This window comes from Bombus pascuorum, chromosome 5, assembly GCF_905332965.1.
Source record: "Bombus pascuorum chromosome 5, iyBomPasc1.1, whole genome shotgun sequence".
NCBI classification, from domain to species: Eukaryota; Metazoa; Arthropoda; class Insecta; order Hymenoptera; family Apidae; genus Bombus; species Bombus pascuorum.
Window position 1 is genome coordinate 2,134,673 of NC_083492.1, and position 23,564 is coordinate 2,158,236.

General features: G+C 35.6%; 4 protein-coding genes across 13 annotated transcripts; 2 read left to right on the forward strand and 2 right to left on the reverse strand.

Annotated features, from left to right (window-relative positions):
- Positions 1-10,205, reverse strand: LOC132907549 (nuclear pore complex protein Nup98-Nup96). 7 transcript variants are annotated; one of them, XM_060960754.1, is made up of 27 exons: positions 9,906-10,053; positions 9,707-9,837; positions 9,362-9,436; positions 9,062-9,271; positions 8,515-8,757; positions 8,218-8,421; positions 7,812-7,895; positions 7,492-7,671; positions 7,227-7,354; positions 6,802-7,117; positions 6,399-6,582; positions 6,200-6,311; positions 5,990-6,130; positions 4,842-5,894; positions 4,620-4,763; positions 4,418-4,532; positions 4,179-4,322; positions 3,900-4,082; positions 3,659-3,835; positions 3,342-3,571; positions 3,008-3,254; positions 2,616-2,753; positions 2,255-2,525; positions 1,884-2,150; positions 1,486-1,806; positions 837-1,181; positions 1-739 (listed from the first exon to the last, which is right to left on the reverse strand). In XM_060960754.1, exons 3-27 carry the CDS (start codon positions 9,390-9,392, stop codon positions 559-561), a joined length of 5,649 nt encoding a protein of 1,882 aa, XP_060816737.1. In that variant the 5' UTR covers positions 9,393-9,436; positions 9,707-9,837; positions 9,906-10,053; the 3' UTR covers positions 1-558. The 7 variants fall into 7 exon arrangements, with proteins under 7 accessions (XP_060816737.1, XP_060816739.1, XP_060816738.1 ...); XM_060960756.1 differs by lacking the exons at positions 9,707-9,837; positions 9,906-10,053 and adding an exon at positions 10,068-10,205; XM_060960755.1 differs by lacking the exon at positions 9,707-9,837 and having other exon boundaries at positions 9,906-10,056.
- A 149-nt stretch (positions 10,206-10,354) lies between these two features.
- LOC132907559 (phosphatidylinositol 4,5-bisphosphate 3-kinase catalytic subunit delta isoform) lies at positions 10,355-18,373 on the forward strand. Its single transcript, XM_060960782.1, has 10 exons — positions 10,355-11,186; positions 11,291-11,749; positions 14,314-14,745; positions 14,847-15,277; positions 15,415-15,708; positions 15,820-16,098; positions 16,225-16,494; positions 16,598-16,912; positions 16,995-17,457; positions 17,546-18,373. The coding sequence occupies exons 1-10, from the start codon at positions 11,043-11,045 to the stop codon at positions 17,675-17,677; spliced, it is 3,219 nt and encodes a 1,072-aa protein (XP_060816765.1). The 5' UTR covers positions 10,355-11,042; the 3' UTR covers positions 17,678-18,373.
- Positions 11,751-14,257, reverse strand: LOC132907576 (protein Spindly). 2 transcript variants are annotated; one of them, XM_060960817.1, is made up of 7 exons: positions 14,027-14,257; positions 13,663-13,962; positions 13,266-13,569; positions 13,049-13,169; positions 12,672-12,981; positions 12,390-12,546; positions 11,751-12,318 (listed from the first exon to the last, which is right to left on the reverse strand). In XM_060960817.1, exons 2-7 carry the CDS (start codon positions 13,926-13,928, stop codon positions 11,848-11,850), a joined length of 1,629 nt encoding a protein of 542 aa, XP_060816800.1. In that variant the 5' UTR covers positions 13,929-13,962; positions 14,027-14,257; the 3' UTR covers positions 11,751-11,847. The 2 variants fall into 2 exon arrangements, with proteins under 2 accessions (XP_060816800.1, XP_060816799.1); XM_060960816.1 differs by having other exon boundaries at positions 13,663-14,257.
- Positions 18,374-18,996: 623 nt separating the features above from the next.
- On the forward strand, positions 18,997-23,264 carry LOC132907565 (protein white-like). 3 transcript variants are annotated; one of them, XM_060960796.1, is made up of 11 exons: positions 18,997-19,411; positions 19,744-20,014; positions 20,195-20,505; positions 20,639-20,837; positions 20,912-21,068; positions 21,176-21,506; positions 21,604-21,735; positions 21,844-22,072; positions 22,193-22,298; positions 22,431-22,602; positions 22,741-23,264. In XM_060960796.1, the coding sequence occupies exons 1-11, from the start codon at positions 19,310-19,312 to the stop codon at positions 22,849-22,851; spliced, it is 2,121 nt and encodes a 706-aa protein (XP_060816779.1). In that variant the 5' UTR covers positions 18,997-19,309; the 3' UTR covers positions 22,852-23,264. The 3 variants fall into 3 exon arrangements, with proteins under 3 accessions (XP_060816779.1, XP_060816781.1, XP_060816780.1); XM_060960798.1 differs by having other exon boundaries at positions 21,844-21,889; XM_060960797.1 differs by having other exon boundaries at positions 20,930-21,068.
- The last annotated feature ends 300 nt before the right edge of the window (positions 23,265-23,564 follow it).

Sequence of the window (23,564 nt, forward strand, 5' to 3'; positions counted from 1 at the left end):
TAATAATAATATACTTGGTTTATATTTTGAAAATACATACAATATAGAACGAAAAATTTTTCAAGTGTTTCCTATAATTAGAATTAAAATAATCAGATAATGACATGCATAGTTTAATTATCACTTTATAGAATTAAAAGCATCGTTCGAATATCTAAACTTACAACGTTCACCGTGTCATTTCTCTGGTCCTTTTCTGCTTGTTATTTGCTTATTTAAATATTTATAGATATAGAATATCTTAAGTAACAAATTAGCATGTATATATGTATATGTATAAACATTCTTAATTGTTAATTATACAAGTTATTAATCTTAACTATTGAATGTATTATTGATGCTATCATTATTATTATTGTTGTTGTTGTTATCACTACCATTGTCGCAATTAATTGTACTACAATCTTCATCACCATTATCGTGGTTACAAATCATAAAATCGTTTTATAAATCATTATAATTATTATTACAAAATCATGAAAAAAGAAGTATTACCACAAATATCTATTTTGGTCGAAAGAAGATTGTTGATTTCTGTGGAAAAAAAAATTATGTTGCCTAATATATAATTTCGTTCACGCACATATTAATGACAAAACGAAGCTCTTGTTGTGCATAGTCCTCCGGCAATGGTAATTGAGATACCAATTGATATATCGATTTAGATTTATTCTCGTTCATTTGTAACAAACTCCTGGCTAAGTGGATCGTTCTCTTTGCAATTTCCGCTTGACAAAGCCTATCACAAAGAATAATCATATTCAAATATTAATGATTTGCTGGTCTTTTACGCTCTGTATAGAAAATGGTAAAAGGGAAGAATTGTAACAGTTTACCTATGTTTCGCAGTTAAACATGGAAATTGATTGATCTTGGAAGGAAGATTTGACAATCGTTGTTTTAGTGATTCCAATTTAGAACTTATTCCACGTGGATCGGCACTACGTAGCAAAGATTCAACACTCATAGTTATTTCCATATATTCCCAGAGTAATTGTCCTTGATATGTCCAACCACTTATAGCGCTACTGCATTCTAAAGGAGTCAGTGGACGCAATAAGTTGCGCAGATAATCGTAATTTTCGTTTATTATAACATCTGCTGCTAAATATTCAATAATAATTTCATGCGCCTTATTCCACTGTTCTGCTTGAATAAAATAGAAAGCTGCTTTCCCGTATCTGCAAATAAGAAAAAAAGATTCCCTTACATTGGGTTAAGAATTGGACTAAACTCTATTATTACTAGAATTTCTTATCCAATTTACAGAGATTTAGATTTATCGGCTACGATTACCATCACAAACCGTTTGGTTCGTAACTAAACACATGAAAATCAAGATTCCACGTAAAATCATACCGTGCGTCTTGTGTATTACATTTTAAGTGTGAAATCTTTGCAACCATGCGTTTACATTAGCGCGAAACGACATTTGACGTGTAAACGTGTATTGTATGATTAATATAGATTCAACTCTCCACTAACCTTTTAGCTACGTAACTTTTCACGGCTTTCGCATGGTGAATCCAAATCGAAGGTATACCCAATTCTTCCCGTAAAAACGTTTCTCGCTCGATAAAATCAGGACAATCGGTAGCATCGTCTATTTCGACGTGTCGTTGCAATAAATTCATTACCGCGGTCTTCCTTTTTGTGGCATCCTTTAAATGTAACATTACGAATATGGCCCAATGCCAGAGATCATATGCTTCTAATTGTGTCGCGAAATTAACATGTGTCAAAATGGCAACATGTTCCGAAAGATGTGAATAACCCAAAGCTAAAAGTACTTGCTGCATCAGCCAACTGCGATCAAATTAAATTATTTCAGATTACAAATTAAACTGAATTTGAAATTGCGAGAAAAGAAATTGATCGATTACCTGAGTCTGTAATCCATTGGATCAGCAGTATGTGTTGCTGGATTCAATAATTCACCCAACGTATGATTGCCAGTGCAAAATAACTTTAAAAGATGAAAACATAGATCATATATCGGTTTCCCATTATTTATTTCAAGTTCGAAATTGTTTCCTTTATATTCGGGTTTCGGTATCGACGTATAAACGTCATCTGTCTTGTTTGTATCGAAGGAGGCCTCGTAAATGTCTAATATGTCTCTTATAGAGGCAGTCGGAGATGAAAAATACCTGCACCATACACGAACGATATAATATATAGATATACGTATATTGTAATATTTTAATGAAAATAGAAAAAAGATCGTATCATGTTATGAAAATATGATGTTTACCACAAATGAACAGCTAACGCTCTCTTCCAATCGAAACCTTCACAGACATTGATCGGGCAATGTTTACTTGGTGGTTCACCTGCCACCAATGCAAAAAGCTTTAGTCGATCTAACGAGAGGTTTTCATCAATACCGGCATTTTGCCATAATGCAATTTGCTGCTGTGTTAATACCTTTATAGGCATTCCACTACACAGCTGCGCCATCAATAAGGCCAAACAATGATCACCCATTTCTCTTGCAAGTTTACACGCCTCTTCTAATTCGAAAGCTGCAATTTCAAATAGACGATGATAGAAAAATAAGTCGAAATGAAGACAGGAATTTTATATAATTGCATACAATACTTATCAACACATACCAGATAGTAAAAGCAATATCTTTGTTTCATAATTAATATCCGCATCCTCCAACACATGAGTTTTTCTTATAACGATTTTTAACCATTCCCCGATTGCCTCTCGCCGCGCAATCACGACGCTATGGTCTTCTGAATTTTCTAAAATAATGAAACACACAAAAACGTGCGCGTTACATATTCTACGTAATTTCTGCTTGTATATCAGACGTATATCAGGAACAAAAAATATATGAAAAAAAAGACGGAGGAAGGAAGATAGATTACAGATAAAGGAGGAAAAATAAACGGAAGAGGGGGTGGAGGAAGAAATTATATTATATTTGAATTTGAATTATAATATATTTGAAAAATTAAACGATCGAGTTATAAATTAACATACATGTTATACGTACCTGTGGCAACGTTTATATCGGGTAAATTTCCCCAAAGAGCTACACAGAGTTTCCAAACATTAGCAACATAGGAAGCAAATGAATCTGTGGTAAACTGTTCTGCAAATTCTTCGGCTAAACTACAATGTGCGTGTAAAGCCATGCTCGCCTTATTAATATCTGTATCTACGTCAAAAATTAGACAGTCTCCATCTGGATTCATTACACGATGTGACAGCTGAATTTTTAGATGACCTTCTATACTTTCCTTAAATGATACAAAGAATGAAAATAAAAGTATAAATATTAAAATGTCTAATTCTAAATAACGTAAGTACTTAAAAATGAAACTTACTTTGAATGTCTTAATGCGTTCTTCGCCGGTCCCACTACCACCCAAAATTTGTATACGTTGGACTATCCCAACGGATGTTGTATCTTCCGGAGAACGACCACATACGTAAGATCCAATTTGCTCAAAAGAATTATTTAATGGTACATCGTCGGCCTGTTTCTTCGTACTCAATGTAAGTAAGGTTAAACCACGTCCCCAGCTTGGTTTAAACCTTCTTCCCATTTGTATACCTAAATTAATACATAAAAATAACATGTAATTATTTACATTATCTACACGAATTCTTAATAAATAAAAATATGATAAAAGCTGCTTACCAATATCAGCAACGGAACGAGATTCCAGTTTATGTATAATAGATTTTGATAACGGAATCACTTCAGAAATACATCGAAGAATTGTAGTCACCGGAGTTATCGAAGGATCCGGTAAACCTTTTTCATATATCGTTGATGTCTTAGCAACGATGTCCATCGAGCGTTTCAATTTGGAATCTATAGCACAAATTGATACCCTTGTAACTTGTACAATGGACATACATCATTAACTTGATATTACCTGTCTTTGAAAGGGTCGGTTCTTCGTAAGTAATAGTTGGCGTCCGATGAATTGCCAAATTTGATCGTAACATCGGACTGTAAATTGGTTCGTAGTTTTGATCTTCGTCTAATTTTTGTGGCGTATTGGTGAAACATCGCAAAGAACTTCTACGATCGGAAAGAAATAACGAGCGATTCGATTCTAAAATAGTAATAATATTCCAATGTTAAATAAGAATAAACATCATTATATAAATAGAAAAATTAATAATATAATCTTAACACGATCGGAGTTTACCTTGATTATAAGCCTCGTTAATCTCTTCGTCGCTGCCATCAAAGAAGCTGGCCTTCATTAATTGCAGTTTATGACTGTCTGTACCCAAAATGCGAGCATTCTCACCAGTTGGACTTATCGGTAGTTGATTTTCATGATTTTGATCTATTGAAAAAGAATTTTTCGTACAGTATAGTAGGAATAAATACAACGGAATTATTCGTAATCGAATTGACTATAAAGTTATACATCTCACGCACCTGTTCTAAACGACCGACGTGAGACAATTGCTTCCAAGAGAAGTCCACGTGTATCTAAATCTGAATAGTCTGTATTCGCTGCTTTTAAATCATTGGCCTTGGAAGTATCTTTATTCTAATTAAAAAGAAGAAATTGATTGTAAAAATTTGGATCGTATAGGCACTCCAATTTTTGTGTAATTAACGAGTAAAACAGTCTTACTGAAACTACTTTTGATTGCTCCTGCTTGGTTGCACATTTTTGCTGAGTTGCACATAATTTTAATCTTTTCGTGTCCTTTACTGAAGGGATATTATTATCTTCTTCGTCCGAATCGCTTAGGCCATATTTAGAAAAATGATCTACCTGAAATGATATATAACCATGAGAGAAATACAAATATGAGATTAGGAAGATTATAAAACTGCTTGGGATTTAAGTTACCTTAAAAACCCATGAACCAGTTTCAGGTCGATACTCTAAGAATCTAGTATCATGTTTCGCTGACACTCTTCGTAATTTTTCTTCGTAATCCATCGCAGCTAAACGATGGGGGTCGGTAATAGGCTTATGTAGAGATTTATCGTGTGGCCATACTTGGTCTAAAGTAACTTGTGCTTTACGATTTAATCCTTCTCCGATAGGTGGTTTCTTCTCGTCGTCTGGATAAATGATGACTTCCTTATGTCGAAAATGTACGATTTCGTCTAAATTCAAGCCATATATATCAAACGATTCAGGGAAATACACATTTCCATAATCTTCACGTCCAACAGTGAAGTTTGGTACGATACACGTTTCACCACGAACATACTCGTCTAATTTATCAAGCGGCGGAATCGTATAGTACCCAGCACGTTTCAGCGTTACTTTAGCTGCGTTTGGTTTCCAGTTCGAAGTTTGTAACGATGAAAAAGAACTTTCGTCCAATTCTTGACTCGAATCAGAGTTTTGATTCACAATGTCCGTACATGATTTATCAACGAGAGATGAATTCTTTAAAGACGTATCCACGGATGAATTAATTTCAGAGCACTTTTGATTTGATGAATTGGCGTTAGCATAAGGTCGCAATTCAGTAACAGTATTGTTTATCATCTCTTCCGACAATGCGTTCGGACTAGAAAATAGCGACCGTTGAGCCTCGTATGATTCTTCGTCCAAATTTTTTGCATTTCGTGGAAGGCTCGTTTTCAACCAAGACAAAGATGATCTCCGATCGTTTGCTAATTGTCGATTATTATCTTGACTATGATTTTCTTTATCTACAGTTTCGATAGTTGTATTTTCAATATATGTATTTGTTACAGGTGATTTCTCTTCCCCTTTTCCGGAAGATTGTAAGTTTCTCCCTACAGATTGTGAACTTTCAGTAGGCGATGGAACTATCGAGTTCGATATGGATTTCGGACGTAGTACCAAACGCTTTGCATTTGGACGAGGCTGAAATGCTTCCGAGAGTGGATCTTCCTCTTCAAGACCTTCGAACATTGACTTCTACAAAATTTCATTACACATATGTATGATACATGTAAGTTATGAGCGCAGAAAGTTCCAATTATATAAACATGCTTATTACATCGATATTTTACCTTAGATAATTGTGCAGGAGTAACAACTTTGGCCTTGATTTTTGGAGACTTATTATCAGCAGTAACCTTATACTGTTGACCATTCATTAATTTGGATGGTGTGTTTGCCGGTTTTAATAACTCTTCTGTTTTACCGGAAGCCTAAAGTCATGTCATATTCGAATAAGTTCTCAAATAAGTTCTCAGTCGTACATATTAAAAACTACTTACTGGTAAAAGATTTTTTAATAACGGTGAATCGCCAAAAGGTGCAGACACCAGGGCTAAAATTTGTTGATGCACCGGCACAGTTCCGGAACTTTTGACTTGGTTCATAGTATTTCTGTAATGATAAGATACGAAACAAATTAAAATACTTTCAATCGCGTGATCGATATGAAGAAAAATAGTCAAAAATTCGATGTAATACCCAGCTCCGAGTAATCCAGTCCCACTACCCGTTCCTACATTTGTATTATTCCCGAAAGCTGAAGATCCGAACGATCCCGATGTATTAAATGGTGCATTATTGCCACTGTACCCGAACAAACCACCTGATTTTTGCTGACCAAATAAAGTAGAACCACTACCCAACATTAAACCCGTATTTGTACCTATAAAATAAATTTATATTCAACATCAATAACCGTTAACAATAAACGTTATACCTCACTATTTATTTGTTTCTCTTTATTTTTATTCAATTTACTATTCTATTGAAAAATTATATACAGATAAACTTTATAAAACAAAATAAATATAAGGCTACTGAAATTTGAAATTATTGTAATGCATTGATAATCGCATTAATGACTAGCATATAAATAATTTACCGAGTCCGGACGATGGTGTAAGAGTTGAACCAAAAGAAAATCCAGATGTTTGTCCTGCAGGCTTAAAAGGTGTATTAAACAACAAAGTACCGGAATTTTGACCTGCAGTGAAACCTGGTGCAGTTCCAAAAGTCGATGGTGCAGTCGAACCTAAAGTCGAATTTACTCCGAAACCTATTGTTCCAGTTGATTTAGAACAGAATGCAGGTGTACCCGTATTGCTCATTGGTGTCTGACCAAAAATGGGAAATCCAGTGCTAGACGATGTGGAAGGTGCAATAAAAGCTGATTTGTTTTGGTTAAATAGACCAATACTCTGTAAGAAGATAAATATAAGAATGTTAACAACGATCAGAATACAATCACGATCGACGATTATGATTGATGGTTAATGAAAAGTTTCTCTTATTTCCTCTTTGTATTACCTGATTCGGTTGCGCTGAACCAAATGCGGAGCCGAAAGCAGTGTTTTGACCCGTATTAATGCCACCGAAACCTGTACCAGCAGTTTGGTTAGTATTGCTGGTTGCAAAAAGTGGGGTTGGAGCTGCTGCTGTAGATAAAACTAGTTGTATTTTCCGGATATAAATAGTTTATACAGACGTGTTTACCGACACCGATACAGTAATTCTAAAGTGACATTAGCAACAACGAAAATTACCAATGGTATTTGAAAAATTAGATACTTACTACCAAATGGTTTATTCTGGGTATTAGTACCAAACAGATTAGTGCTTGGAGTAGAATTAAAAGCAAAATTATTTGTTGTTGTTGTCGAGGGTGTACCAAAAGTACTTATAGGCTTTCCAAATAGACCACTCGAGGCAGACTGTGTGGTTGCTCCAAAACCAGCGCTCATTCCACCAAAGCCTAATTTAAAATACGAAACAATTATCGAGAAGATAAACAATAGAAATAGTTCAATTTTAAGAATAAACGTTAAGCTATTTAGTCCTGAAGTATAACGTCTAGTAAATATGCAATAACTAATTTGCATTAGAATATTTTACCCGTTGTTGCAGTACTAGTACCTGCCCCTGCATTACCAAAAGGTGAAGGTTGTGTTGGTGCACCAAAGATTCCTGTACTGGGTCCTAAGCATCAAAGGAAACACAAATAACATGATATATGTAGGATTTGCGTACTCGAATAAAGAACACAACACATTCGGTTAAAACTCTCTCGCTCATCAATAACACAGCACTCTGATAGAGTCCATCTTATAGAGTCAGTTCACGCGACTCTGTGAACCAACCGCGCATACCAACACGCGTGCACACGCACAGGTTCGTATAGTTCGTAATCACTTGACATATATAATATCATGTATAAGTATCAGGAGAATATTATTATAGATATGTAATAATTTAAATTAATTGGATTATATAGTTACGATAGATCATGATAGTTTTTTACCTTTTCGTCCCACAGAATAATCTTCAAAACGTAACTCTTCGTAAGACTTTGATTCATATTCTTTCATTGTCGCAATGCAACAATGTCTCACTGATATAGTATGAGATATACCATTCTTGGACATGGAATCGGTAGTAATCATAGGAGCAAATTTAATGGCAGTACCAGTTATACTTGTGGTTGCCGTGTTCGTATTGCCAAAACCTAGAATGAGATTGTTCTCAAATCTGTCTTTCTAGATCAAATAGTAGAATAGATTTTTCTTATAATTTGTATAACTATAAATTATAAACATACCAGGTGTTGCACCAAATAAATTTGTATTTCCAGTGGTACTGCTTTGCCCAAAAGGTGTGGTTTGCTGAGCTGATTGTTGGGGTTGCCCAAATAAATTTGTACCAGATGTAGTACCAAAACCAAATCCAGCTGGTTTATTCGACTGACCAAATGCTGATGTTGCAGTGTTTGAACCAAAAAGATTTGTACTTGCATTTTGCTGAGAGCCAAATAAATTGGTATTTGTACTTGTTGTACCAAACCCTGTAGAAAAGAAAATTTTAGTATAACAACAATTCGTTACCTGATATTTTCATTTACACAGATAAAATTCAATCATATTTCAAATCAAGAAAAATATACAGACATAACAAAATTTAAACTTTTACTATATTCATTACATTGATCAAATTATTAACTGTATTTAAGGATCAATAAAAAAGACGAAAGACAGTATGTTGATAATTATAAATCGATGCTAACAAAATATATTTTATATTTTGTACAAATATTTATATGGATAAATACTTTTGAATTACAGCTAGTAGAATGATCTATGAATCGCTACCTCCAAAAGATGGTTGAGTAAATGCAGGTGGAGTTGTAGTATTGCCAAACAAGCCACCGGTGGTAGAACCTGCAGGCTTTGAACTAAAGAGAGAAGTATTGCCATTGCCAAAGACTGGTGTAGCGCCAGAACCAAAACTTGTTGTAGTGATCGGTTTACCAAACGCAGATTGCCCAAATGGACTGGACTGCGTCGGTGTATTAAAACTACCTACAATAAAGATGAATTAAAACAGGATTTACATAAGGACATAAAAGAAGATAGGGAATACAAAATACATATATAATTCATTTTACTTACTAAAAGATGTATTTCCAGCTTGACCAAACATGCTTAATAGGATGATCCTAATTTGTTTTTAATATTTATCGGCACCTGCAATATATTAGTAAATAAAAAAGATCAAAACAAATATTTCGAAATAATAAAATCCATCGTTGCATCGGATTCAAATTTACTAAAACTATAAAACAATATATTAAATAATGTATACTCAAGTATTATTATAAATTTTGCAGTATTCTCTGAAATCTATTAACTTGATGAAATTAAAATGTGATACGGAACTGCACAAGATTCACGCGCGATAACACTATGATCTCTATTTTCTTTCTCTTTTTTTTCTTAGAACGTTAAGAAAGTTACCGTTAAGATGCCAGAAGTAAGAATAAATTGTCATTCACTGTAATTGACCATTTGTCGAAGAATTGTTATGAGTACATTAAAATCGTCTGTTACAATATTATGAAACGAATTCTTCTCAAACTGTACATCTTCTAAAATTTGTTTTGATACAAACAATTACTTGATAAAGAGGTTATACAAATGAAATTTTTGATATTACCAAGAATTCAACAAACGATATATGAAAAGCGACAATATATCGTTTCGCGGGATTCATACGTTTCAACTACCCCGATTGCTGATTATTGATACTGAATTATAGACACGTAAAATTCGTAGATATCACGTAAGTGCGTATAATATACGTCGTAAAATGGCAAACCTCGAAAGTCAATCGATAATACAGTGACGATATTATAATTTTCATTCGAATAAATCGGTAACCAGCAGGGTAGACAAAATAGAAGGTAAAAAATTTCTGCAATTAGTATGTCACGTTTCACGTCGATTGATCTGTATTTAGAGACCTTTTCGTCAAATTGAATTAACAAATAACAACATCTAGAACTTTTTTAATTCGAAGCCAAGTAGGGACTTTTACATTATTATCGTATATTTATGTTTTTATTTTGTATAGTGAAATTAAACAATGATCAATATTTGGACTAGAAATATTGTATTATGATATGAGATTATTAAATTAAATATACAGTAAGAAGTATAAGTTAAAAGGCATTATGAAGAAGTTGAAGAAACAGCATCATAGAATTCGATTGAAATGAGACCCAATAGAAAAAGAGACTAATTTTGCTTTGATATACACGTATATACTGAAATGTACGTGTAAGTAGGTGGGTAGAATGCATTTATAAAAATAATGGCTGACTAGTAGTGTATCGTACACAGAAAGAAGCGATTGTATGGACTTTAGTTGTGATCCAAGTCGAACAAAGTTACATTTTGTATTAAAGCACACAATAGATATCGATGGACTGAACTTTACAAATACAATCGATAATAATTAGTAAAAGACCAAGCAAGTTTGCTATTTAGCCTCAGTACACAACTTTACGAAATTCATAGTTGAATAAAATTTACAGTCGTATGTATGGTTGTAAAAATGAAGAAAAAGATCCATAGAAAAGATATGTTGATCGTATGATTGTTTTCTGTATTATACAGCTTGTTATCAAACGTTTCAATGAAGTCATATTGCTTAAAAGAGAAAGGATACTTTCGGTCGCGATGCGACTTGCACGATACATTTCGTGTTTTTTTCTTCAATTAATTGCATTTGAGCTACGGTTCTTTGTATTTTATTAAATTTTTCTACATCCTAAAAAGAAGATTTAACACGATGGTACATATACCGAGTGCGTATAGTTACAATTTTTGGGCAAAGTCACCCACGGAAGTTGTTGAACTAACTTGTTTAATGCCAAATGGGGTCGTTATACCCTTAGAGACTAATCGCAATATCACTTTGGCCGAAATTAAAGAGGTAGGTCAAAAATTAGTAAAACATAACAAGACTAATATTGTTCTTTTATATGCTATAAACAAGAGTGACTTAAAATATCAATGTCAATATATATTTTTACATAGGATCTCTGGGATGAAGCCAGCAAATATCCTCTTCATGGTACATTAAAAGATGCTCCGTCCTATGTATTTTCATGTATCAACTCTAATGCAGAAGCAGAAGAACTACGAGATGAAACGAGACGTTTATGTGATATAAAACCATTTTGTTCTGTGTTTAAAGTTATAGAGCGTGAAGGTGTTAAAAGCGATAGAAATTTAGATTCTCAAATTGGTCTTCTCATTGGAAAAGGATTACACGAGTTTACAGCCTTAAAGAATTCAGAAGTGAATGACTTCAGATGGAAAATGAGAGTTTTAGGAGATGAAGTTGCAATGGCAAGACAAAAGAAGTCTTGGATGGAAAAAGTACGTTACCAGTTTCCTACCCGATTAGCACCAACTGCCACAATACCAAAAAATATTGAATGTCGATTAAAAGATGGGAATATCGTTCTTGTCACCAAATTTGAGAATACAGAGGTAAGACAACAGCTGCTTTATTACATTTATTGTCACTTGTATATAAAATTAAAATATTTCTCTATATCGGGTATGCATGTTATATAACAAATTTTTTATTAATCATTGAAATTAGTTGGTATGTAAACAACAGGATATTCATGTCCTGTTGTGCTTGGTGAGACCTTACTCTTCTTAATGGCTGTATTCTCCACAGAGTGGAAAGGTTTGTTCTCATCGTTATTAGTACTTTGGTTATGTTCAAATTTGCATGATTTTTTTGGTGTAATAATCTTGACTTTTACATCACTGCTAGTACTGTTGCTATTTTCTTTGTCTGTTAATTGTTTGTGGGTTTTATATTCTTCTGGATTCTCAATCGAACAACCAGTATGCTCAATTTCAAGAGAATAATTTAATGGAAGTGCATGAGCAGAACTTTTTATTCTTTGGTTAGAAGTGGATTGTTTTTCATCAATTGTTGCACCAGTATTATACGTATGTGTGATATCTTTGAGTACATTAGAAACTTCATGTTCTGCATTCATAAGATCTAATCTCAATTCTGCTTGCTCGGCATACGTTTGAACCTTTAAAAATATAAAAATGGTTACGCAAGATCATTCTCATTTCTGTAGGCACCAAAAGTAAAAACAATTACCTCCAAAGAGGAAGCTTTGTGACGCCAATAATGTAGTTGTTTGGTGATGTTTACTTTTGTTTCTTCTTGCAACAGAAGTTTTGTACAAAGATCTTCAATTTTTATACGAAGTTCTTCCATTTCTTTTTTCTGAGTATCTACCAGAGATTGAAAGTACCTATAATTTCGAAAATAGAATAGAGAAATAGAAACAAGAAAGTACAGAAAGACAGCAATGAACAAAAACATTGATTATTGCAGAATTTCATAATTTCATAATATAATTTGGTTAACATTTTGTACCTAAAAGACGTATCGCTACAATTCAATTGTTTCGAATTACTATTTTTCTTGATTTCAATCTTCAATTTGTTTTCAAGATCTGATATTCTGCTTTTGTATTTCTTAATTAATTCCTCATTTTCTGTAAATGTATGATCTGCATCATTATTCAACTTCCTAAGTGTTACAACACGTTCTGTTCTCAGTTTTTTGATCTCCATAATTTGTGATTTACATATGCATTTGAGTTCCATGTACTTTTCACGTAATACATTCATTTTATTCATTACATTCTGCCGACGATCTTCCACTTCAGCAAATATTGAATTGCCTGAGAAAAAAGTAAGTTAGATAGTCTGTGACAGTAATAAAATTGCATAATTTGCATCAGTGTTTACCTTTGTGCGATTTACATGTAGGATCCATTTGAAGTGATTCCAGCTCAGTACGTTTCAAAGAAAGCTCCGCGCGAATTTCTTCCAAAGTCTGATCTTTCTCTGCTAGTTGTTCTTTGATACTCTATCGATAGAAAAAGTATTTTGCATTTTATTTTATGAGATTTGCGATAAATAATTTGATTTTCAATATCAAATACATGAATAATTCGCTCCTCACTCGAGTGTAATGTTCATAATGGTCGCATCGAGATTTTAATTCCGCGATCGATTCTTCCGCGTATTCATATTTCTTTCTTTCTTCTTGTAGTATCGATAAAAGTTCATCGATGCGTTTCTTTAAGGCGATGTTGTCTGTTTCGAAAGAAAGATTTTCGAATTGATCTACGATAACAGCTTCGCATTCAGTCTTTATACGTTGATCAGCACATTGTCGTAATTTTTCAATTTCTCCCGCTTGTTGCTCTAATTTCGATTCTAGATTCAAAATTCTGTTTTGATACTCTTTCGCGAGAGTGCGATGTCTAAAACGAAAAGCAAATAGAAAATAGAAGAAGAATCTAGCAAAAAGAGATTAATAAACGATTGTTTACTACATAGAAATTTCATATATTTACATTTCGTCGATTTTTAAAATATGTTGTTCTTTCTCGGAAATTCGTTGGTCATGAGAACGTTCAAGTGCTTCATTTGCCTCATAAATTTCCCGTAGCATCGCTTCGTTTACTCGAAGTTGTCGTTTTAGATCATAATTCTCTTGTCTCCATTTTTCGTATTCAGCTTCTAATGCATTATAGGAACGCATCATACTCTGATTAAGTATTTCAGAGTCTTCGATATATTCTTCGTTGCACCCTTCATTCATTAAATCTTGCGTCGACATAGTTAAAGGTTAAGTTCACTTTTGTACATTCAAACTTAAACACGACGATCGTTATTGAAAAATCAACATTCGGCACACGCACACGTTGTTTATCTTACCTAACCAACTTATTGTTGTTTCTTTTCAATTACAGTTGGTATGTAAAAAGCACTGACCTCTGTTGTTGATATGCTTTTCTTTTCTATTTCAATTTCTTTTCTCCCTCTCTTTTCATCTGTCCCCCTCTTTCTACTTCTTCGATCCTTATTTCAGTTATTTCCGGTTCCGTTCCGCCTGTACGTTAAAAGGCGGAACATTTGAAACTAAACGTTAAAAGAGAAAAGCTATTTTATCTTCCTAAAAGACACATGTACAATATTTGCGTGCAACTGCAATTTGATTTCAGACGGCCTTCACATTTCAAATACCACACACTACGACGCCATATCAGTTATTGGTATCTATTTTAAATAAACGAGCAAACACGTTAATGTCGAAAGGACACCCAAACGATTTTACTCTAAAAGTTTGCGGACAGGAAGAGTATTTAATTGGAGATTATCCTTTAATACAGTTTAGTTATATTCAAGATTGTTTAGCGAAAGATATTACTCCTACATTGGTTACTCTAAATAGAGATAGCGTCTCTGTTGATCAAGAAAGTACTGCAGAGAACGTAGAAGTAGATACCTTACAACGTACAAGGCCTTCCTTTTCTACGTTAACTCTACGTAAGAAGGGTAAACATATATCTGCTTGGAAAATAGAGGAACCGTTTGTTTTTACCGTGAATGGTATATCACGATTAAACTGCGATGCAGCCCATCGTACCGTTGAGGTATGAATCACGCTTCGGTAATCGGTAAACGTGACTCGTTTCGAGATATCATCTTTCACAGTAGCTAATTTATATTTCTTCTTTAATTTTCGTTTCCACAGATTGGCCTTCAAGCTGGCCTTTTTCATGGTGGAAAATCTCTGTGTGAAAGCCAGAAGACTAAAGAAACTATTGTCAGTTCCGACGGAAGTTGCGAATGGGAAGAACCGTTGAGGTTTGATATAAAAGTGCGTGATATACCGCGAATGGCTAGGCTGTGTTTTGTTCTATATGAAATTAGTAAGACTGCGAAAGGACTGAAAAGTCGTAGATTAGTTAAAGATACCAAACAGGAATTTTTTATAAATCCATTATGCTGGGCGAATACAACCATATATGACTTTAAATCTCAATTAAAAACGGGAGCAATGACACTCTATACGTGGACGTATGCCGAGGACATGCAAAACGACGATCTTCTGCATCCTCTCGGAACGGTAGTCTCAAATCCCCATATAGATAGAGCGGCTGCTTTAATGTTGACATTTCCAAAGTAAGTAAGTTTTTTTATTCTTTCTTTCTTTTCTTTCTTCTTTTTATTTTCTGAAAAAATTTCCGTTTCTATACTCCGCTTCCGTCATCCTATATACATTCGAGTTGTTCGTTTGTCTGTCTGCGTATTTCCATTAGTTATGGGAAAGACAAATCCGTTCTTTATCCAACTCCGGAGAAAATGGTGGAATATGCGAGAAAGTTACGGGAATCATCTGCCGAACGTTCGATCCAAGAAGAACCTGATCAAGAATCTGATGTCGGTAAGCTTCAGCAACTCGAGCAACTTCGATTATTAGCGGATAGAGATCCACTGCACGAGCTTCACGAGCAAGAACGAAAGATAATGTGGACATTAAGGCATCACTGTCTTCTTGAGATACCCACGCTGTTGGCCAGGTTGTTGCACTGCGTGGAATGGAATGATCATAGGTGAAAATCTAAATATTCGAAATACCAAATGATAGGAGTTATTTTAACATCGTCCATTTTCATAGAAAAAGAGAACGTTTAAATCTACTTTCCGATTCTCGACGTATACAGGGAAGTAGCTGAAGCTACGGCGCTAGTGCAACAGTGGCCCAAATTACCCGTTGAAAAGGCACTTGAATTATTGGATTATGCTTACGCTGATCAAAATGTTCGAAGTTTTGCTGTGCGTTGTTTAATGGATGTCAGCGACGAAGATTTGAGCCTTTATCTATTGCAGCTGGTACAAGCGTTAAAACACGAAAATTATTTATCTTGTGAACTGACGGAGTTTCTACTGAGACGCGCTCTTAACAATCGAAGCATTGGTCATTTCTTATTCTGGCATCTTAGGTTGGTATTGTATATTTTCCATTTGTATTCCATTCGTTTCTTTTATGTCGTACTCGTCGTATTTCTTCCAGTTCACTTGTATCTTATATAATCTCTTATTTCTCTTTTATGAACATTGTTTGCTAGATCGGAGATGCAAGTGGGTGCTGTATCAGTTCGTTTTGGTTTGATATTAGAAGCGTATTGTAGAGGAAGCCAACAGCATATGCGATCGTTGTTTAAACAAATGGAATGTTTGGGCAAATTGAAATGTGCTTCCGAACAAATAAAGCAGCGAAAAGATCGGAAAGCCACGTTACAAGGATTTCAAGAATTTATTCAAGAACCTCATTGTCAAGATGCGTTGTCAAACGTTTTAAATCCATTGGATCCAAGTTTTCGATGGAAACGCATTAAGTAAGCCTTTGCATTAAGATGATACGCAGAAACTTGAATTCATTGTCTTAAGCGACTTTGTTATTTACATTGGACTTTTTACAAAAATATCAATCGTTTACAGAATCGAGAAATGTAGAGTAATGGACAGCAAGATGCGGCCACTTTGGTTAGTTTTTGAAAATGCTGATCCGTTCGGTGATGATATTTACTTGATATTGAAACATGGAGATGATTTGAGACAAGATATGCTTACGCTGCAGATGTTACGAATCATGGATAAGCTGTGGAAAAAAGAAGGTCTGGATTTACGTATGAATCCTTACGGTTGCATATCAACGGAAAATAGAGTTGGCATGATCGAGGTGGTTCTAAACGCAGAAACGATTGCAAATATTCAAAAGGAAAAAGGCACTTTTTCGGCAACTGCTGCTTTTAGGTACATTCAGATAGAGATATTATGTATTTTTACGACACACGATCTGTATCGTATTCTTCAAATTATTTTTCTATCACTATAGGCGAGGATCTTTACTTGCTTGGTTGAAAGACCATAATCACACCGAGACAGCGTTGAACAGAGCTATCGAGGAATTTACTTTAAGCTGCGCGGGTTATTGCGTGGCTACGTATGTCCTTGGAATTGCGGATAGACATTCGGATAATATAATGGTGAAGAAAACCGGTCAATTGTTTCACGTTGATTTTGGTCACATACTTGGACACTTTAAAGAGAAATTTGGATTCAGGCGTGAACGCGTGCCCTTCGTGTTGACCAATGATTTCGTACATGTAATAAACAAGGGTCAGACAAAGAAGGGTCAAGCAGTTGAATTTCAACGATTTCAGAGTCACTGCGAACAAGCTTTTCTCGTTCTACGACAACACGGAGGTCTAATATTATCATTGTTTGCTATGATGATATCAACGGGATTACCTGAATTATCATCGGAAAAAGATCTTAATTATTTAAGAGATACTCTGGTACGTTATCAGTTTTTTTTTCTTTCCTTCTGAATTTAGAAAGAGTACATATGTTAGCTAGAGGTTTGATGCGATTGTTCATAAATAGGTACTTGAGATGTCTGAAAGCGAGGCACAAAAACATTTTAGGAGTAAATTTGACGAAGCTCTTTGTAATTCGTGGAAAACTTCGTTAAACTGGGCTTCTCATAATATGTCGAAAAACAATAAAACGACATGAGCGGAACAGAATAAAACAAACTGAAACGAATGAATTCGATCGGCACATGCTTATCGACGAACAAGTGCCATCGTATCGTTCAAATGTGCAAAACTTGATTTGGATGATGAATGATTCTTCATGAAAAGAATATACATGTTTGCTGTAAAGAAGAGACGCAAACGATGGAATGATTAGACAAATTTTGTTGATCACCAGCAACTATTTTTCTCGTTGCCGTATAACCGTAACGCGTGCGCATCCTTATCCCCACGCCTCCTCTCTGACTCCTTTTCTTTCCCTCTTTTTCCTTTCTCTATATTTCATACACATTATCACATACTACGCACGCACAGGCGTTCGATTCTTTATTGTACATTTATATGCTACACCCCCCTTTTTGCCACTTATGATAAGTGGACGGAAAATAGAAGCGAAATACGTGTATAGTACATATCATTGGTTGACATTGCGATCGCAGGATTCTCATAAACAGAAGATAAGCAGGCGTTACTTTGAAAGGAATGTTTCAAGACGATTCGCTCGCCTGACAAGATTGTTGCAGTATCACGGCTGTGCTATTCTACCAGCAGTCTTATAATCTTCCGATTGTAACAAAGAATGGTCAAAGGCTTGGAATAAACTTTGAATAATCCACGAAATTTCTGAATCCTGGAATACTATTGTATCGATTGTAATAAACGAAGTTATTCTTCATCTTCTGTTTTCCTTCTTCGTTATTCGGACAACCTTTATAAAAAAATCTATCGAATGTCTGTTTTACAGTATTAAATTATTTCACTGTTACCGAATATAAACAGGAAAGCTAGGAAAGAAGTATAAATGCGTACGCTGACGTGTAGAGTTTGATCTTTTAAAACGATGTTTATACCATAGACGGTGTAATTTCAGTATTTCGCAAATAAATATACATAGATGAGAAGTAAAAGGAGAAGAAAGGCAGAATCATAAGAGAACTAGCTTAAACGAACATACACGTATAACGAAAACCGATGAGAGAAAATAATTACATCGAATGCAATTACGCGCGCAAGGCCGTCGTGTGGATTCTTTTACTACGTTATTGGTCGCGTTGCTGGTAAGCTCGTGGATCACTGGAGTCGCGTTACATAAGTTGACACAACAACGACAGTGACGGAACAGCGAATGGAGACAGGAGGTGGGAGACTGGCAACCCGAGAATGTTATGTATATACTTCGTTTGCGGCTACCTCGCGCCTAAACTCTACTCTCGTCATGCACCGAGTTGAACGCATCGAATCGAGTGTGTTTTCGCGATGCGCGACGATTCCACGCTATTCCAAACTATAAGTGACGAGCGCGCCCGTTCGAATATTTGTGTTTTCTTCTTTTGAAAGTTTCAAAGGATCAAATTGCATGTCCGGTATCGAGCGACACCTCGATAGGAAAGATTACATCGATTTATTCCGTCTTGGGACCCAATCGCATGGTAAACAAAGGATTGTAGTTTGCGTGCACTGATCGGTGCCGGTAAAAATCGATTCGATTACAATAGTAGACATTAATGCGTAAAAGGGATAATATCTATGTTCGGTGGTACGTGTGGTACTCAGGGCGATTCGAAGAATAAATGAAATTGACGAGAAATTGAACCAGAATAGAGAAGAAAATATGACTGCTACGGAAGAAACTGAACCGCTAATTTCATCGAGAGACTTAGCTAGTTTTAGCGGAAATAAATCACAAACGGTTTCGTACAATGCGATCTCAATGGTAAGCAATATTCAACCGAAATATTAATCTAGTAAAGTTTTTGCGTTATTCTTTTCTTATAGAAGATATATTGAAAATCAGTTAAACAATAGCTTGACCGATGAATAGATACGCGAACGAAGATTACGATCATGTACGTGGCTTCCTTCGTACTTGACAGCTTTCTCGGGATTATCTTTTTTCGTTTCGTTTTAAGAATTTTAGATTCTGAGTAAATGTATAGAAAAGCATCGAAGATACAGGGCTAGGGATAGGGATGATAAAATAATGTATAATACTTTGCTACTAAAGATCTTTTCTATAAATTGCATTACTTTCCCGTTTGATCATAGGGAGAAGGAAATGGAAAAACAGCAGCATCGTGTAAAATAGCTTCCGATACATCGTCGTTCAAACTAAAACCCATCTTACATTCTTCGAGTACAGTGGTAACACCGTTGATAGCGACGTTGGTACCTCGTTATACCGGCAGTATCGAAAACGAATCAATTACATACACATGGAGTGATTTGAACGTGTATGCTGCCAAAAGAGACGAGAAGCCATGGGACAGTCTTTTAAGGAGAAAGAAACCAATCGAAAGAAGACACTTGTTGAAGGACGGTACGATTGTAATTATATACGCATTGATCAATACACGTATTAAAATATTTGAGTAAATATCGAAAATTGAAAGGAAAAAATTGGGAAATATTAGAAGTTGAGAGAAGCTATGGAAATCCATTACGTAGGTAAGATTGTTCTAGAGAGCAAAAAATTGGTTCGACTAAAATTAAATTACAGTGTGTGGAGTAGCATATCCAGGCGAATTATTAGTGATTATGGGATCATCGGGTGCTGGTAAAACAACGTTACTGAATGCACTGACGTTTCGTTCGGGTCCTGGGGTAACTGCATCCGGTGTAATGGCTGCTAACGGACGAAGAGTATCTTCTACGATATTGACATCGAGAACAGCTTATGTGCAACAGGATGATCTATTCGTTGGCACTTTGACCGTTAAGGAGCATCTTTTGTTTCAAGCTATGGTTCGCATGGATCGAAGGATACCTATGGAACAGAGATTCGATCGAGTACAGCAAGTAATCAACGAGGTACGTCGAACGAGCGTATACAATATTATCTAGATAAAGATATGTGCATAACTATGTATGTAAACCCGCGTATCTGTGTATATTTATGACAGTTGCAACGCGTGATGAGTTAGCTGTTCTTTGTGGTTTTCAGCTTGCTCTGAGCAAATGCAAAAATACGGTGATCGGACAACCAGGTAGAATCAAAGGTCTTTCCGGAGGTGAAATGAAAAGGTTATCGTTCGCATCGGAAGTTCTTACCGATCCGCCGTTGATGTTCTGCGACGAACCTACGTCGGGTCTTGATTCTTTTATGGCGCATCAAGTGGTTTCCGTATTGAAAACTCTAACCGGTAAGTCGATCGTATAGATAGATTCGATTGTAAATTGGATATACGAGTATGTGTATAAGAACGGTTAATGGGAGATAGCGGTGATGTCGTAGCGCGCGGTAAGACGATCGTCGTTACGTTGCACCAACCGTCGTCGGAACTGTTCGCTCTCTTTGACAGAATTTTGTTGATGGCCGAAGGGAGAGTAGCTTTCATGGGCACAACATCGCAAGCTTGCACCTTTTTCGAGACGTAAGTAATCGACAGACTCGGACAGACTCGGAATCGATGCTTTTATTTTTATAAATAGCGTTGTTCTAAGTTTCAAGTTGTTGTAAGTAGCGAAACGATGTTTCTAGACTCGGCGCTGCTTGCCCTAGTAATTACAACCCGGCTGATTACTTTATACAAATGTTGGCGGTTGTGCCAGGGCAGGAGACATCCTGTCGTCACGCGATAAATACCGTGTGCGACACATTCCAAAAGAGCGATCACGGTATTAAGATTGCATTGGAAGCGGAGGCAGTAAACGGCGAATTCGAGGACTCTCTGCAAGATACAAAGTACTCGAAAAATCGATCGCCGTATAAAGCGAGCTGGTGCGAACAATTTCATGCAGTTTTATGGCGTTCTTGGCTGTCGGTTATTAAGGAACCTATCCTTATCAAAGTTCGCCTGTTGCAGACCGTCGTAAGTGCTCACTGTAACGAATACCGCGTTGCAATCGATCGTAGGCAAAATTGGATTCGTTTTAAAACGTGCTACGTATATTTATCGTTTTTTCCAGATGGTGTCTCTATTGGTCGGAATCGTTTATTTCGATCAACGGTTAGATCAAGACGGAGCGATGAACATCAATGGTGCTTTGTTTATATTTCTGACCAATATGACTTTTCAGAATGTTTTTGCCGTAATCAATGTAAGATTTATTTGCTTATGTCGGTATATAAAGAAGAAAATAAGAAATTAGACGGGTCGTTAATACGTATTCGTATACGTTTACGCGCATCACTTACCTTATGTTTAGGTTTTCTGCGCAGAGTTGCCGATATTTTTACGAGAACACCGAAACGGTATGTATCGTACCGATGTGTATTTTCTATGTAAAACACTCGCAGAAGCACCTATCTTCATCGCGGTACCGCTTCTCTTCACTATCATCGCTTATCCCATGATTGGATTGTATCCGGGGATCGATCACTTTTTCATTACCGCTGGTATCGTTGCGCTTGTCGCAAATGTCTCCACGTCTTTCGGTACGTTGTTTCTTTTTGAGGTCGCATATGGTACAGTTCTACGTGCATTTAAAAATATGCAGTGGTAGTTCTGTATGTAATTAACTGTGGGAAAGTTTTCTTCTCCATTATTTTTTCTAGGCTATTTAATATCCTGTGTCAGCAGCAACTTATCCATGGCGCTATCTATCGGACCACCTGTGATAATACCGTTTCTGCTGTTTGGTGGATTTTTCCTAAATACAGCGTAAGGACGAACGTTCCATTAAATCTAACAAGTATTACACGATCTAATAAATATTATTTAATGTTGCACACACACACACACACACACACGTATGTATTATACACATGTCGATTTTACATCTTATTCACACAGGTCCGTTCCATCCTACTTCAAATGGTTCTCTTATTTATCTTGGTTTCGTTACGGTAACGAAGCTCTTCTTATTAATCAATGGTCGCAAGTAGAGTTTATAGAGTGCACAAGAAGCAACGCGACTTGCCCTAAATCTGGTCAAATGGTTTTGCAGACGTTCAATTTTAAGCAGGTGCTTGTCGTTCGTTATATTATACTTCACTTCGTACGCTTGTCGTTTCGTATTTATATATTTATATCTTCCTTTATACTTGTTCGTATATTCATGCTTGCTATACGGATATTCGTTGCTCATTGTTTTCGATTTTAGGAGCATTTCTGGACCGACATCGCCTGCCTGTTCGCCTTAATCGTTGCATTTCGTTTTTTGGCATTTTTGGCTTTACTGTCAAAGACTTGGACCAATTCCAAACAAAGATAGGAAAAAGAGTACGCAATTAAAAGTTACGTTTTATGGTCGCTGCCAATCGTTGCTATGATATCAAGAACCTCGCACAAACAGTGCCGTTTTCGCCGGATAACGCTTCTTCGTAACGTTATTTATTCTATACGTTTATGTACGATGAACGATTAATTTTAACATTTATTAATTATCTATATCATCGTATTAAAATAATCCAAGTTATTTTATGTAATTTAATCGGATAATATCAAACGTAAATTACGTGTATATTTGTATTGTATATTATACGTATATTTATATTATATGTATATGCATGTATATTGCCTGTGTGTAAAAATCTTGCATTTTTTCATTTATTTCTAAAAGATACACTAAACTAGCGCTACTCTGTACTACTATTTTACAGCGAATAAAAGGTTTTGGAAAAAACACGCATTGCCTTCTTTTCGACTACGTATTAGTGTCTATAATCTTCGTTCCGTTCCAGTCATACGCCTTTACCGCAAAGAAACGGAGAAAATAATAAAAACGAAGGACGAAAGAAAGTAGAGATATAGCCGTGAGATTGAACGCAACTCGACTTCGTGTGTATCTTCTCGATGTTCCCTGTTAACTTTTGCGGGTGACAAACGGTAGACGGTAAAAAACAAGTACACCATAGTTGACCATCCTTCCAGGTTGAGACTCCGATATCGGTTAACAAACCGGTTGTTATTTACACCGTCCGACGT

Bases quoted from the DNA above. Each gene is read 5' to 3' on its own strand.
- LOC132907549 (XM_060960756.1), bottom strand. From the start codon at position 9,392: ATGTTTGGTCAAGCTGGAAATACATCTTTTA. The intron at 7,896-8,217 runs GTAAAAAACTAT...TTTGATGCTTAG, and splicing joins TTATTCTGTGGGACGAAAAG to GACCCAGTACAGGAATCTTT. The intron at 7,355-7,491 runs GTAAGTATCTAA...TTTTATCTACAG, and splicing joins CCAGAATAAACCATTTGGTA to CAGCAGCTCCAACCCCACTT.
- LOC132907559 (XM_060960782.1), top strand. From the start codon at position 11,043: ATGGTACATATACCGAGTGCGTATAGTTACAATTTTTGGGCAAAGTCA. The intron at 16,099-16,224 runs GTTGGTATTGTA...ATTGTTTGCTAG, and splicing joins TTCTTATTCTGGCATCTTAG to ATCGGAGATGCAAGTGGGTG. The intron at 16,913-16,994 runs GTACATTCAGAT...CTATCACTATAG, and splicing joins TCGGCAACTGCTGCTTTTAG to GCGAGGATCTTTACTTGCTT.
- LOC132907576 (XM_060960817.1), bottom strand. From the start codon at position 13,928: ATGTCGACGCAAGATTTAATGAATGAAGGGTGCAACGAAGAATATATC. The intron at 13,170-13,265 runs GTGAGGAGCGAA...TTCTATCGATAG, and splicing joins ATTATGAACATTACACTCGA to AGTATCAAAGAACAACTAGC. The intron at 12,319-12,389 runs GTAATTGTTTTT...ATATTTTTAAAG, and splicing joins ACAAAGCTTCCTCTTTGGAG to GTTCAAACGTATGCCGAGCA.
- LOC132907565 (XM_060960796.1), top strand. From the start codon at position 19,310: ATGACTGCTACGGAAGAAACTGAACCGCTAATTTCATCGAGAGACTTA. The intron at 19,412-19,743 runs GTAAGCAATATT...GTTTGATCATAG, and splicing joins CGTACAATGCGATCTCAATG to GGAGAAGGAAATGGAAAAAC. The intron at 20,015-20,194 runs GTACGATTGTAA...ATTAAATTACAG, and splicing joins AAGACACTTGTTGAAGGACG to TGTGTGGAGTAGCATATCCA.